The 16,783-nt window shown below is 38.6% G+C and overlaps 1 protein-coding gene across 3 annotated transcripts in view; it reads right to left on the bottom strand.

Moving 5' to 3' along the window:
• Positions 1 to 5,052: 5,052 nt before the first annotated feature.
• Positions 5,053 to 16,783, bottom strand: part of LOC119740227 (protein numb-like) — a 58,844-nt gene continuing 47,113 nt past the window's right edge. For all 3 annotated transcript variants that reach the window (XM_038215458.1, XM_038215459.1, XM_038215460.1), the window contains one exon: positions 5,053 to 9,334. In XM_038215458.1, coding sequence (XP_038071386.1) covers positions 8,721 to 9,334 — 614 coding nt within the window. In that variant the 3' untranslated portion in view covers positions 5,053 to 8,720. The remainder of the gene's footprint in view (positions 9,335 to 16,783) is intronic.

Genomic DNA, 16,783 nt, shown 5'->3' with positions numbered 1-16,783 from the left:
TCAGCCCAGGAAATTAATTCTGGTTAAAGTAGGAGCATTTTGAAACAATTTGAGTGGCTTTACAGCCCGTTGTTGGTAGATGGTGTCATTTGTAGACCAGGGAAAGATAGGGTGAGGTAAACAGTGTGAGCTAATTTGACTGGGTTCCTTTCCCTTGGATATATTTTGTACTTAACTCTTTCAGTGCCAAACTCGTACATGTACGAGGTATATTTGTTAGTCCAATAGCGCCAACCTCGTACATGTACGAGGTAATGTTCGTAAATGTTCGTACTTAAAATTGCCAAACCTCGTACATGTACGAGGTAGAGTAAATATGTTATCAAAAGGGGGCGCTCTTGCTCTTTCTAATGGTACCATTTTCATGCATGTACGACCTGTATTTATTTTTTCATTCGAGTTCTTGCGAGAGGGCGCAGTACTAAATCTCGTATTTTCTGCAAAAAGTGCGGAATCTCCCTGTGTTCAGGCCAGTGTTTCAGGGTGTATCACTATGTTTGTGACTACTTTTGACTTACCAATATATCAAGGATATACCAGAGAGCAACAACAACAAATTTAGTGAGTAAAACCTATTTACTTTTTTTTTTACAGAATTTTGAACAATTAACAAAAACGCTCGAAGTTGGGCGCTTTAGGGTTAAACTTTTCAAATTTCGCGGGCACTGAAAGAGTTAAAAAGCGGGGGTGGAATCAGCCTATAAAACCTCTGTTGTATGTGCGCATGCAACTTTTTTTTTAAATTTAAGAATTATTGCATGTTTGGGATGGTCCTAATGTACATCATATGCTTTATTGTGAAGGGCAATTGTTTAAAAGAGTCCATACTGAAAAGCAAAGTTTATCTTTTAATAGTTGACAAGATGAGAGTTTATTTTGTGTCTGTCTAAATAAGTCGTAATAATCTCTGTAATCCCTGTTAGCCATAAACCAAGTTGAAAATCATGTAAGTTTTTCAAACCAAGTACAGTTGGTAATCACTGTGATTAGTAACAGGATTTTTTTTTAGGGGGGGGGGTGTCGAATGCCACTTTTCTTTGAAAATTTCAGCAAAATATATTTTATTTTCCTTGTAAATGATGTGATTATTCAGTATCTGTGTAAACAGACCGTCAAAGTGCCTTGGCTGCTCAGTAGACACTTGCTTTACAATAATTATGTCGTTCACTTTTGACTTGCTATATTTTTCTCAGGGCAAAACTTCAAATTCAATACAAAAATTGTTCTGCTGTTTGCACACAGACTACACTGCTCTGGTAAACTAAGCAATTAAACACGGCCGAATGTTTAAGCATAAAACATTTCTTCCATGAAGGAGGACATTTTTGTGCTTAACATAAAAAAGGCGAGTCACAAATTTGGCTTGACAAGTATTTGGCTTGACAAGTATGACGAATCCCCAAGGATCCTACGGTATACTACATATTGTCTGGCCAAGTTGGAATGAACATGGATCATGTATACCATTATTGACAAAGTCTTCCTGTATAAGCAGTCTTTTGTACCGAACATGTAAGTACCGGTGGGCACTGAATAAATGTTTACCAAAATAAATTGCTTTTCTCAGTGAAACGTTTGTAAGAAATACAAGATCAACAGAGATTCTGTCCTTTCGTCTCCACTTCTCTCAATAGCAGTAACACTGTAACCATATCTAGTTTAACAAAACAGAATCACGATTATTAGGTCACGATCAATCTCACAGATTCAACCACCCCCCCCCCCCCATCTCAAATGTGTCGCCGACCTATATTCTTTCAGGATTTCACAATCTGCAGATCGAAGTGAAGACGAGAAATCGAGACACTTAAAAGCCGGGGAATCCATCAGATTTTCGGCTATTTCTTGAGAGATCTTATTGAGACGGGCTAGGGCAGGTGTTCATGCTGCGTAGGGATCCGGTTACCGGCTAAGAACTGATCATTTCAAGCTGTAGTGTGCGTGAAAATATTTGCCCGGTGGGCAACCATTTTGTTTTTGGCAGACCCATTGCCAGAGGGTTTTCTGAGGGTTTCATTCGACCCCCTCACGAAAGGATAGCAATCTGGGTCAATTACATCCAGAGGTGTTGGGCATGTGAAGTTGTTTAGCAGCAAAGTTTTGGGGAAAAAAATAAAGGATTCCTGCCAGATTGTTCAGCTATTGCTTTAACTGATACAAAATTCTCAACAGTTTGTGCTTAACCCTTTGTAAAGCACACTTGAACATATTTTTATGGAATTGTGCTACATACATGAATAAATTATTTATTTATATAGAATAAACATAACTATTGTTGAAGATAATAATATTCCCCAAAAAGAATTTTTCTACTGAAATTTATAAAACAAGACCACAAATTAACAAACACAAACCCTCTTTAAATTTTTTTCACAGAATGTTTGTTTATTCATTTACTTTTCGTACTTTTCATCAGATTTGTCTTTCCAAAAAAAAAAATCATCCTTTGTGTAAAAATTACAGGATTATTTATATCACGTCTTAAAAATGATCAAAATCAAAACAAAATCTGTTAAATGGTGCACTATGTTAAAACTGTTTTATATTCCACGATAATTGTACTGTTGTAAGTGATTCTAAAAATCAGTACTTCCTAAAAAAATATTCAAGTGAAATTTTAAAATGTGTCTTATAGTACTAAAATTGTCATGTTTACAACCCCATCACCAGTTTGGCCATGTACTATACATATTTTGTTTGTATCCAGATGTTATATAACATCACAATGCTTTCAAAAATCAGTTTTTTTTCATCGGTTTATTTACATTAGATTGACAAAAAAATAAATGCGTCAATTATATCAATACAGATTTTAAAAAAGGGAAAGAAATTCTTGACATGTCATAAACGAATTGGATATTTTTAAATTGTACATTTGACAACTGGATTTCATACACAGTCGGAACACTTTAAGTAAGTAGAAGCTGGAATACGACTGCATCTGAATTTATTGGCTACAGACAGCATTATACAACGTCTGAATAAATCCCCATCATCTGATTGGCAGGTCTTTGATCACATGTCACGGAGTTATTCTTCCCAACGCACAGCGCGGCAGCAGCACGGCAAAAATTAGAAGCTCCATTCCACAGTAAAATGCAGGCATGGAGCTGGGAAGTTAGAAAAACAAGAAAATTCCAAACCACACAAGACTTTGTACAGTGTTTTTCAATTTGTAATGGCATTCATGAGAAGTAAAAACAAAACGAGGAAATCAGCAGATCTGCGGAAAAGTTGGCATGCTTGTAAATGGAAGTTCCATCGTAATGTCACACTTGTGGCGGCTTTGACCAATCAGATGACGAGAATTTATGACAAGAATTTATTAAGGTGTTGTATAAAACAAATAATGAATGCTTCACATTCCTACTATGTTTCATATTCGTTTCACATTCAGTGACAGTTTGGATGTTCCATTCCACTCGGCTACGCCTCGTGGAATGGAACGTTCCATCTGTCGCCTCATGCAATTATTCTTACCATTGCACTCATAAACATTCATTATTTGTATAACACATGTGCCGATGTAACAAAACGCTGGCACAATGCTTTCGCCATTGAAGGGGGCCTTCGTCATTGCTCGGATTTGTCTATACATGTAGCTAAGTAATTAGAATGCAGCCTATTTTCATGTTTCATCCAGTTTCAGGCACCGCATGTGCAACCACATAAAACACTGGAACCATAACAGTAACGGGAATGTGTGCAAAACATTGCATGGATTTTGTGCTCAAGTCGTGAAGTCTATAAAAGCAAAACACAAGCTAGCTCTACGCTCAGCCAAACATTCTCAAACAAAACACAACTGCAAAAGTAGTGGTGCAGGCCGTTACAAAGTGTGCCGCCAAACTTAAATACTAATTCGGACCAAAGATAAAATCATTAAAAACTACCCTCACGTATGTACACCGAGTTTAATAATAACATATACATTTGTTATGAACATCTATCAAAAATGTTTTCCAGTCACTAATAATAAGTACAGTTTTCCATCAGTATAGGCAGCAATGGTGATTATCACAAACACTCTATATCCCAAAGTTTCTTACAACAAAGGTAGTACTATTTTTGGTACAATATATTAAACACATACATGTAATAATAGAGTACATACAGTTCAAAGAAGTACTTTTTATATTTATAGTCACATCTTGTTAAAAACAAAAAAAAGGACAATACACCCTCATTTTTTTACAATTTTTTTAATCTTGTCAAAATACATTTGTAATTTAGCCCTTGATAAATTAAAAGCAGTGCTAAAAAGGAATTTGAAGCAGGAATAGAAGGGATGGATGTTGAGAAGGCAAGTCTCAGAAACAAATGCACCATAGCAGTATTTCAGTAGCAGTTGGACAATGGAATCTTAAAGGCATATAGGATCATTTGCATAATTTGTCCCACATGTAACCCACCAAAATAAAGGATTGTACTGGTACTAAACAACCCGTGAAATTATTCTGTCTGGCTGAATGTCGTATAGAAGAAATCAAGAAAAAGTAGGTGATTTCCAATGATCAGTCACCTGACTGATTTTTGGAAATAAAGAGTGCTATGGACAAAATCATGTTTTGTGATCAAAAGATTGTGTGTGGTTTTTCACTGTTTTCTCGAAAAGTGTATTATCCACTGAGCTGAATCTTCAACAGGTTAGGTTTTGAACATTCTTCTTTGGATTTTGAGTGGTGTTATTATGGGAAACGAACAAACTGCATGAAAAGCAAATGATCCTATATGCCTGTAAGTTGATTGAGCCAGAAACTCACATTTTGAAAGGGGGATATGAAATTGAAAGCTTCCGGTTTTTCTGTCTGAACTATTTCCCTCTAAAACTGAGGTACTTCAGTACTACAAATCTGCTATCAGTAGTATATGTGGTGCACTCATGAACCCTTTTTTTCTCAAGTTGCATACCCTTTACACCTCCTCCTTTAGGCTTTAAATCTCCTCACTCAGGGAATTTTTTTTCAATAGCACCAGATGTGCCTTCACAAGTCTCATAAAACTATATACCCCATAATAAATTCATGACAACAAATGTGTTAAAAAGTTAATAAAAATGTACTGAAAACGATGAAGTTAAACACCTGTTGTTTCTTCAGTTTCTGGTATTATCAACTAGGTATTATCCCAATGTCACACATACCAATGAAACATTCAATAAACTCAAATAATTTGTCTTTAAAATACAAATTTAAAAATCGGCTACTAAAAACTGAATACATAAAATTAACTTTCTCAGGGCTCATCATTTCAGTACTATTTTGTTTGCAATCACAATGTTTTGTATATTTTTTTTTTAGGGGGGGGGGGGGGTTATTGTGATAAATTTCAGATTGGGTTCATTTGTATGAAGCCTATCTGCTCAAATTGGAAGTGAGAAGGTTTGAAGTCTTGCTGAATGTATTGCAAAAAGAGTGGCTCTTTTACATGCAACACTATCCTACCCAGAGCACTTCAATTTGCTGAGCAATGGTTTTTGCTAAGAGCAAGTTCGGGCGCGAACTATAATTAACTATAGTCCGACAAGCTTCCCTCGGATAGGTGGACTACTCTAGTCGACTATTTGGAACCGGAACCACGAGTCACGGTTCCACCGCTGGTTACCATAGCCAAGCGCATCATAATGAACAGCAGGGACGTTCGCACGTTGCTAAAAGTGCGCAGGCGTAAAATACGTCACAAATCAACTACTAGTCAAGTAATGGTCCTCGCCCAAACGTGCTCTAAGCGGCGCCATGACTGCTGTACCGTTCCTCCTGGGTGTGAAGTAATGACTCATCACAAATTAGTCCATAGCTACGGTACGTAGACAAAAAAAATGTCTGTGCAGCTGTCAAATTCTGGATTGAAACACATGGTATCTCAATACATCTTCCCATATGTCCAGATGGAGAAACTCAGGGACTGCCTTGTCTCGAAGCTCACAATCTGTCTCTGATGCTTGCAGGGAAGATATATTAAAGCTAGACACTCATTGGATAATGATACCGAGTGATTGGTGACCACAATCAAAACCAATTTAACTGTGATCTGTACAGATCAGGTCTCAATTTTACGGTTCTGCTAACCACATATTTCCGTGCTTACCAAGTTACGGTCACATTTGTGCTAACGGCGCTAGCAGAAAAATTCTGCGCTAACCCTGTAAGCACAGAATCCTTACTTACCGGATGTACGCATGCGCAGATGCCAAAATGCCTCGCTAACCTCTGAAACACGCTTACCGTAAGCACATAATTTTCTGCTATCCTAAGCAGGAATTGTTCGCTAACGGTAAGCAAAGCCATGAAATTGGGCCCTGCTTAGCACAGAAAATGTTGTCTTAGGTTACCGGCCGTAGTATCATGCAATGAATATTGCTGGAGATTGGTTTTCTGCCAAAATGTTTGCTCAGCACAAAAAAATTTGCTCCATGGAATGGAGTACCGAAGTGGATACGTCATGTGTGTGAAAGACATTAGTGCGAGGTTCAGACAGTGAACAAACACGCACGCTTACTCCATTCGTTTGCACTACACTTTCTGGTTCTAAATGACGTCACACTTCGGTACTCCATTGTGCCCCGATCCTATCAGACAGTCATGATAAACACAGGATTCTCTGCTATTAACAACAGTACCTACATTTCACAAAGGGTGAATAAAGACAAAGTGAGATCAGCACAGTGCAATAACCTCCCTCAGGAAATTGACATGGAAAGAAGCATAAGCTTTTACTGCAGTGACAGTCAATACTATGTGGCCACTACCAGATCACCCTAAAAGAACACGGGGAATTTCCAGCGTTACGAAAGGAAATGTAATGTCAGTGACAGAGCCAAGTAACCATGATACCTAATACATGATTCAGAGAAATGATCCAAAACTCCTAGTCTGTAATCTCCTTGACCATTAATATTTATAGATGATGGATGTATAAGATTTGAAAAATACATTTTCAGGCTTATTCACTGAGCTCTTTAATGCTCCGTCATGAATGTTACAATGTCACTGCCCCCGAGCAAAAATGCACACTAGTTTTAAACATGCTTTAACGCATCAAAATTAATTCGTGTTTAGTACAGTACAGCAGAGGTTTAAAATTTCATCTGTAAATTTAAAATAATAATAAAAAATATTCACCTGATAGTAGGTCAAGATAATTTTTTGTACTGTGATTATGACTTATAACTACCGACTACAATTCAAGGAGAACTGACAACCACATAATTATAAAGCATATAAACAAATTTAAGGTACGAGTTAAAATGTGTGATAGATACTGAAATAGATATTGTAATAATACTACTCACTTAAGGAGAATAAAGACCGTTCTTACAGTGATATGAGATGGGAAATAATACAACCCATGTGATTCTGGCCCTAGGAGATCAAATGTGGCACACGCCATATAAAACACAATGACACACACCACTGGAGTGCAATACTCATATCATTGGTGCACAGAGGGAACTACCTTTTCCTACAAAAGAGGAAAATCATAATTGATACAGTTAACGTGACCTACTCTCAGAAATAAAATGATTAAAAGCGAATAATAGGTTCTGATCATATGAAGTCAAAGCACCACATGACCATACGATTTCCCCCGTGATTGGCCACCATTGCAGTAGGCAAACGTTTGGTTAGCAACCACATCGTGCATTATGTAAGCTACAGAGCAGGGCTTATTTTTCATGTAAAACAACCGCGAGTTCTTTATCAAATGGCATAATGGTCACGACCGGTACCTGTGCCGTGTACGGTTGTCATAATCGTGTCGACCCAACCACTAGGTATTGGCTCCACATTTTTCTCACAGTTTTTGCCATCTAACACAGCTTTGAAGGCTTGCCTACTACCTACTGTGTGCAGCGCTATACAATCTTTGCCTACTACAATGGCGATGCTGAATATCCAGTACCCGGATGTAGGCCGCGGGTCAGTGAGAGCAGTTCTTAAAAAAAACCCAAGATTTTCCAAGATGCAAATGCCAGCAAAAGAGCAAGAGCTAAATCATTACAAATCGTATATATATTTCAAACTCCATTCTCATTTTCTGCGAGCAGGTCAAACGTTATCTTATTCTAAAAATTCACCTGATTAATTTTTCTTAAAATTTTTGGTTTTCAATGTACACATTCTAAAAATAACTTTTTGTTATTTACAACTAATTATTTACCTTGAAAAGATATTTCTGATTAAAAAAATGGATTGGAACGGTCTACGTCAGCCCAATTTCACAGAAATGCTAAGCACATCAGGATCTCGCTAAGCAAAACCAGGTTACCAGCCAAATATGTCATAATGTTGTATGTAGTTGTGGCTGGTTCCCCGACTGATATGTGCATGGTGAGCTTGTAAGAAAGTTTATGTTGGATTATGTGTAGATACTCCTGTCACTTAGGGTTTAGCATGGAATATCAGGGTAAGCAATGTAAGCAGAAAATGCTCAGTACATGGCAGAGAACTTAGCAGCACCGAGAAAATGGGTCAAGACCTTTCCGTATCCAGTTTTTTCCAACAATCAGCACAGCAACTAATTTTGGGGGACAGATTTATAACCATATACAAGACTGATTTTGAACTGAAGACAGACTACTTATAAAGGAATACACAAACAGCCACCGCAACTTTTCCCATCTGAAAAAAGTTTATCGTACAGAATGAGAACAGAATGTATCCCTCGCACCGTGCGGCTGAAAAATGATAGGATTTTTAGGGAATACATCCTGGGTGCTTTCATAGATTGATCTCAAACGCCTTGGTGGCATTGGCAAATGGATTATTGGCCATGACGGGTGTCTGGTTACTGGGGAGGGATTCCCACCTGGCTTCAAAGGAGCTGGAGTAACCGTTGGTTGTGCCGGCCTGAGCGCCAGAATCGGGCAATGTTCTGGACAGATCGGACGTCCAGCCTCCACTGATGCCCACGTTGCCACCGGCGGTCACGGGTTGCTGCTGCTGCTGGGGCCGGTTGGGGATGTAAACAGGTGCCGTGGCACTGTTGTTGAAATTTCCCGCTGGGACTTGGGCCATGGGCTGGGCTTCGTACGTCGCGTTCTGCAAGTGGATCCCTTGGTGGTGGTGACTCACGCTGCTGTAGCCGTTCTGAACAGGTGACACTGCCGCTGCGTTTGGACCCATCCTCTGCTCTCCAGCTGGGCCCAGCCCCGGGGGCTTAGCTGGTACTCCGTAGGGGGTGGAGACCGTCTGAGAGGTCTGTTTGAGCCACTTCTCGGCCTGAGAGATGCCGTTGGGGCCGGCCATCTGCGCCGAGGCGGGGTCCCAGGGATTGGGGCCGACCTGGGGCTGGGGTGGGGGAGCCCAAGGGTTGGTCTCTGGCTGTGCAAGGACTGCAGAAATAAAAGATTAATGTCTGTATTACAATGTATTACATTGTGTTTAATTACTAATGTATCAATATAACCCTAGAGTGCTCAGGTGGTTTCAGATGCTATAGGCAGGGCAGTTTTGGGTGGTACAATGAATAAAAGGATCAATAATTGTTTTTGCAACAAGGTTGAGATCAGCAGGCATTATGAACTCCTTTTCATACAGGATTGAATGAAACAAGCACATAGCACAATTCAAACCTGACAAAGCTTTGTTTCACAAATCATTTACTTAAAAGTATAGAGGGAAAATTCCTGCAAAATGATATTGACTATACGGTATCACAGGACATTATATACATGTAGGAAATATTTGAAAAGCAATTTTGGTTCCATTTCTTTGAAACAAAACAAATTTTAAAAACACTGAAGGAAGCACCAAGACAATATGAAAGTACTTTTTACAAACGCTTTTGAAAGGCTCAAGTCTAAAAAAACCTAGACCATCCCTTCTCTTTTGCAAAATGTAAATTGATAGGACAGCTGCACATTTACAGGTTTCATCATAAAGTTCTGAAATTCTTTTCACTAAAAGAGTGAAATAAATAAAGTATAAAAGTACAAGACGCTAGTAAAAAAAAAACCCACAATGTTAACAGAACCTCTAGAGCTGGCCGCTTGCCACTAGACCGTCGAGACCTCTTAGACATACAGACAACCTAGGCACGGCTTTTAACTTATAGCGCCCTCGGGACATATATACCGCATTTCGCAAGCGCATTGTCTGACTTCATCATTCACTGTCTCCAAACATTTATCTGCAGTCTCTGATGGTCCCGCTACGCTGGACGGCGCAAGCTTCGGAGTGGCTTTCATTTGTTTTTGTTTTTTCATTGGGGGAAAATGCAGTTGCTATCTCTGCGGAGTTTGATTCACGCACTCTGAGCCAAATCCCATCCATCTTCATGTTGTGATATGGGATAACGCGTTCCTTGGGAACATTGATGTAATCTTTAATTTTCTGAGTGCATATTTGTGTGTCCCGATGTCTATTAGCAGCTTGTTATCTGTAAGAAGATCTCCCCGCATAAAACCTCAACTGAAAATGCATGGGTAGTTAAGATTCCAGTGTACATACACAGGCATGCAATTGGGAATTGAGAAAAAACGAGGAAACTCCAAACCACACAAGACTTTGTACAGTATTTTTTCAATTTGTAATGGCATTCACGACAAGTTAAAAACGAGGAAATCAGCAGATACGAGGAAAAGATGCATGCCTACATTGTACATACATGTACATGTATGTATAATTCTCTTCTAGTGAAACCAAACTGATAAATTTTAACTGATTTTCATGTCAGCAACGGCAATTGTGATTGTTTCTGAAAAACTATTTTTGTGTACAATCAGGGGTGAGCTTGGGGGGAAATGAAAAAAAAAACCCGAAATAATCAGCAGAGGATTTGAGGGTTGCCAAGAGCCCCAGAGCGACGTAGGGTCTACATGTGTGGTACAAGTTTATATTTGCCTAAAGGTATAAGTACCACTTACAATACCTGTTTCTTTAGTCCTATATAAAATTTCATAGGAAAAAAAACCACTTAAACGGTCAAACCTTAAGGCATTCCCGATTTCAAAAGGATTCGTCAAATATCTGCAAATCAGGAAAAACTCTGACCAAAAAAAATTCTTGACATCAGAAAAAAATCTTGACAAATCTAATCCCCACACAATGCAGAGTCAGCTCCATTGGGGACTTAAAGGGAATGTACATCATTGGCTTTTGCTGTAATTTTCAGAAATGAACTATTTGAGGGGTTAGGCCAAAAAAACAAATACTCGGTCTCTGGTCAGCGCGCCCGTCGATTTTAATCATGCGCGTCAACCTTTTTTTTCCTCAAATTAACACGGAAGCTACAACAGCGCCCTCTATTGCTGCGCCTCCTCAAATTTTTGTACCAAGGAGCACCAAGGAAGGGGTAAATTGCACCAAGGCAAATGATAAAGGGCACCAAGACAAATTATGGAGGACACCAATGTATAATGAGGACACAAAAAAGCAAAATAGTACCCACCTTGTCTGTACAATACAAGCTTGAAAAAAAAAAAAAGCCACCAAACCCCTCCCCCAAAAAAACATGGCGCATCAATTCCGGAACTTCGGTCTGACCAGAGACCAACTATGTTTTTTTTGTTGGCCTTAGCATAATAGATCAAATATTGTTACACCGACATGTTTGAAGTTTTATGTTCAAAAATGATGGAAAAACCAAAAAAAAACAAAAGCGTTCAAGTAGTCTGGTTCCCTGACTCCACTAAAGATAAAATGGATCAATTTATAGATGACGGAAAATTGTAAGGTAAGGGCACCAGTCTAGCTGGCCTGCACCCGTTCATGAAAATGTAACCAATAGCAAACAAAATTGGGACTGAAAAAAAAAATGGTAAATTTGGAGCAGTAGTTGAAAAATAGTTTGAAATGTATACAAAAATACCATTTTCTTGAAAATGACTTCACACCAGGTGCCATAATTTTACAGGATGCTTTAGACTGTCACTTACCAACATCCTAGTAAGGTATTTCGCAAAAACGTGGTAGTTTTATTTTTTGATGTTTGCAAATGTTGTATACATGTATTCCCTTTAAATCTAATATGTTTCTTCGATTTACTGACAAGGCGAGTCATATATTTAAGAACGTCACTGCTTTTTCCATTAGAAATGATGAGCTCTCTGGTCAGCAGGTTTTTATAAATTGAGATTCTGCGTAGAAATTGAACCTTGTTTATTGACTGAGTTGGTAATGCAAAGAGGGCCATTAATCACTTGTTATTGCCTTCTAGCTCAGTGTTCAACTCCGACTGTATAAGTTGATTACTTTGGCCTTCCTGTAATATGAATGCGTGCGCTTAATTTGTTCAGTTTTTTTTTCTTCTTAAGTTAGGTGATCAAGAACAGAACCTAATGAATATTTTCTATGATGAGGTAACTTCATAATTTGTGTCTGCAAGTCCGTTCAAGAAATATCTTGAAGTGAAAAAAAAATCCAGAATTACGAGCAATGTGCAAGCTGTCATATGATTGAATGTGTGAAATATGTCAACCTTATTTGTGACGTTTTCTGGCAAAAATGAGACACAACTGGGCAGAGGTTGAAATGAGGGTTTGCAGGTACATGTATTTAGGAGGGAGAATAAAATTCTCCTTACAATACTGTTTGTTGCACTCCAGTCGGAAATTCAGTTGACAAGTTATGGCTGTTTAAAGTTTGCACTTATCGACATGTCAAAACGTCAAAATACTGAGAAAGTGGCCTTTTTAAAGATTGGAGTTGTGTAGTCCTGCAATGCCAATTGGTTTTCCTTAACAACAATTACGGTATATTCCACGATTTGTATACTATTTCTGTAAAAGATGTGTGGTAGACATATCAAAGGTTATAAATCAATCAATCTAAAAATTGGGGGAAAAAATTTAAAAAAAATAAATCTGAAAATCAAAAAAAATCACCCCATTCCCTTTTTCTTCATTTTGCTCCACTATGGCCTATGCCCAGTTCCGTCTCATTTTGCCAAAATGCCTCACATTTTCCTCAGTAAAAGTCGGAGATAAACAACACTAATATGGAAGTATTTTTTCTGCACTGTCAATATGTTTGTGTCTTATTACTCCTAGTAAGGCCCCCCAAAAAAAGTCTCCGGTTTTTGGTATGCGCGCGCGTCGCCGTAGCCATGCGCGTCGGCAAAATGAAAAAGTTTTTTTTTTCAATGAAAGATGAAAACCGCCAAACTCACTGGTTTGACTGGAATCCTGCTGCTGCATAATTTTAACGTGTTTTTAGATTGGGTTATGGTCGAGAATAAGCTTTATGTGGCCTCTCTGGACTCCCATATATTTGCACTAAGTTTAGTCGGGCACCATTTGCAGTCATCAGCCAACATTTGAAGCAAAAAAATCAGGTTAAAAAAAAAAAAAAAAGCCGCGTCGCCGCACCACTTTTTGGGCAAGCTCCATACCAGAAACCGGAGACTTTTGTTTTTGGCCTAATGAAACTGCAAATTCTTACATCAACATACAATCCGACAAACCAGCGACAGTCACACATACATGTACATGTACATGTATGTAATAAAACAGAGGACACATAATGTCATACATCCTTGCAGGGCCAAGATTGATGGTATCATATTTAGAATGAAGCATCTCTGCTTGTCACCATTAGGCCTGTGGTAAATGGACCTTATCGGTCAGGTAATGGAAGAAGAACGCTCAAGTCATTCAAGTTAAAGGCGTATACATGTAGGATCAATTGCATGTACCAAATCATTTTCAAAATTATTTAAATTAAAGATTGCACTGGTACTTAACAGCCCGTGAAATCGCTCCGTCTGGCCTGCAGGTGTCATTTTCATGAAGAAGAAATCCACAAATGTAGGTGATTTCCAACGATCAGTCAATTGACTGATTTTATGGAATAAGGAGTGCTACTGAGTAGACGAAATCGTGTTTCGTGAGCGAGAGGTGGTGCATGATTTTGATACGGTTTTCTCGAAAAGTGTAATACCCACTGAGCTGAAACTTCAACAGGTTAGGTTTTGAGCAGTCTGTGTTGGATTTTGAGTGGTGATATTTTTGGAAGCAAACAAAATCCATGAAAAGCACATGATCCTATATGCCTTTAACCCTAACCCTCCTCAATCCTCTAAAAATCCTCCTGCCAGTTTTGGACGATTTTAGAGGATGAGGATGAATGGCAGAGATGTATAGCTTTTTTGTGGAGGATGCGTTACGTCAAGCCAGTAGGCCATATCCTGCATTGGTTATGTTCAGCCATGCATAAATCAGCCCTGTGTTTTTCTCGTATTTCATCCACACTGCTTCTAAATGCCAAATTGCACTGCCTCAAATCATAGCAGTAATTGGCAGAGGATTTTGGAGGATTGAGGCAGTGGTCACCCTCCACAGACTAAATTCAAGAAAATAATGGATGATTTTGGAGGATTGAGGCTGAATACAATTGTTTCTTGGTGGCAATTGGAGGATTTGGCAGGATTGAGATTGCATCCTAGCAAGAGGGCCTAGGGGGTTAGGGTTAAAGGGAACATTTGCAAATTTTTTTAAATTTTTTTTAAGGACTGTCACCAGGTTGTATACTTGACAAAGAGAGACCCATCCCCGTTGATAGAAATGGCAAGCTTATGCCTTCACTTATTAACTGCATTGGACAAATTTATGACCATGCTGAGAACGATATTGTCTTCAAGCCACCATGTTTTCATGTCTGAGTGAGCAAACGGTTTACACACCCTGTTTAATAATTTACGGCACTGGCTGTCTGGACCTGAGCATGTGAACAGTCGGTGAGGCCGTGGATAATTTATTGGCTTGCATATTGGAGAGCCAACCATTCTTTTTTAATGGATTACTCTTTTAGCAGTTGGCTCAGTGAATTCTTTTTTTTATTTCTCTGCAAAACTTAAAGGGAACATACAATGTACAGCATTTGCTTTTGCTGCAATTTTCAGAAATATGGATTTGGAGGATTAGTTTGTTATAGCAAATATTGTTAAACTGAGTTGCTTCACGTTTTTGGTTCGGAGATGCTGGAAAATCCAAGAAAACCAAGCATGTTTTTGTAGTCTGGTTCCCTGACCCCACATAAGATGAACCTGACCCCACGTAAGATGACACGGAGCAATTTATAGACTTTGGGGCATTGTAAGGTCAGAGAATCAGTCTAGAAGGCTTGTACCCCTTCACAGGTGTGTGATCAATTGCAAAGAAAATGCGGAATAACTAAGTATGAAAATTTAGGAGCACTTTTTGAAAAAAGTCAGTTTTCTCCAATGCTGGTCAATGTCAGCACACCAGGAGCCACGATTTTACAGGATGCTTTGGACTGTCATTCCCTAGCAATCCAGTAAGGTATTTTGTGATAATTTGATCATTTTGTTTTTTGATGTTTGCAAATGTTTTATCTTCACTTTAAATATATGTTAGATGCACATGAACATATTACAGTTTCTGCATTCATGATTCTTTTTTTATTATAATTTTTTTTAAAGAGGTAAGACAATACTTGTTGTCATTTCAGTAAAATTACAAGTTGGATGTATTCAGCTGAGGTTCATGAAAACCTTGACTGTGTTGAACCTATTGCATCAATAGTATTTGACACACAAGAAATTTCATACATGACTTGACTCGAGGCTCTATTCATTTCCTTTGCCAATAAATCCGTGCACGTATATTCATACTTATTCAATCGATAAAAAGAAACTTGAACCTCTCTACAATTGGAGAACAACAATATAACCTGTAATATGACTTGACAGAAGTAATGACTTGTGAGTGACTTGCCTTAGGGAAAAACACGGACTTGAAAGGCATCTTACATGTCTTACACTCTGGAGGCACATATGTGTGAGTAAGCCTTTGTATTCAAAATTTCAAAGTTTTAGCAAAAACCAGTTCCGATAACAAAAAACACAAACGGACATTTTAAACCCATTTTTAAAATTGCATGAACTAAAACTTACTGAAATTATTACATGATGTGTACACAAAAAGTATTACCAAATGTGATGCGATCAAGCTACATCATGTACATGAGTCGTTTGTCAACCCTGGTCAAAACATTTTTTATTACAGATTTGAAAAGACCATAATCTCAGCATTACTGCTGTGAAAACCCTATGCCGCTACCATCTTTAGTTAAAAAAATATGGAAGTGGGAACACCTAGAGATGTGATGAAGTGATGTGATGAAGTGGCCGTATTTTGGCCTGTATCTCCAAATAAAATTTTCCGACAAACAACTCATTTAGCTTGATTGCATCACAAATATTGAACATAGAATGTACAAAAAAAGTTTGTGTCCTGTATTGTATCTAGATGGACTTCTTACACGAACATTAGAGAGCGCTTTTAACCACTTTGGAGAGCCCAATGGATGTACACACCAAATGCACGTACTGGTTCAAACGTGTAAGGTACAAAATAATTTTTACTCCGACTGTGCATAAAGACATAGCGTCTTTGCCTGAGAGTCAGGGTGTCGTCAGCAATGCATTCGAATGTCCCTCCCAGTGGTATCCCCCGACTCTCCCTGTGTAAACGGTTGACGAGGTACTTGTGCACTGAGTCCATAGACCCAATTTGATAAACGTGTAAACTGAAACCCGGTTATTGAAGATGTCTCAACATTAGCCTAATTCCATGTTGTAGCTCTTTACACATGTGCAGGAGGAATTTCACCAATCTGTCTCAGAATAACATGCCATACACGTAACGAGGAAGCTTTGCTTTCAATTTTGAGAAGGTTGTGTGGGGGGAGGGAGGGGGGAATGGAGTTCCCAGAATCAATCAGGGATGAATGTAATAGAGATGACATTAAATTAGATCCAGCTGCTCTTGGTGACAGTCGGTCGCTGAATGTCTGCGGGCATGGCAGACACCTTGAAATGG

Source organism: Patiria miniata, unplaced genomic scaffold (genome assembly GCF_015706575.1).
Source record: "Patiria miniata isolate m_02_andy unplaced genomic scaffold, ASM1570657v1 HiC_scaffold_5, whole genome shotgun sequence".
NCBI lineage: Eukaryota > Metazoa > Echinodermata > Asteroidea > Valvatida > Asterinidae > Patiria > Patiria miniata.
The sequence above is the reverse complement of the archived record's forward strand: the minus strand, read 5'-3'. Positions and strand labels throughout refer to the sequence as shown.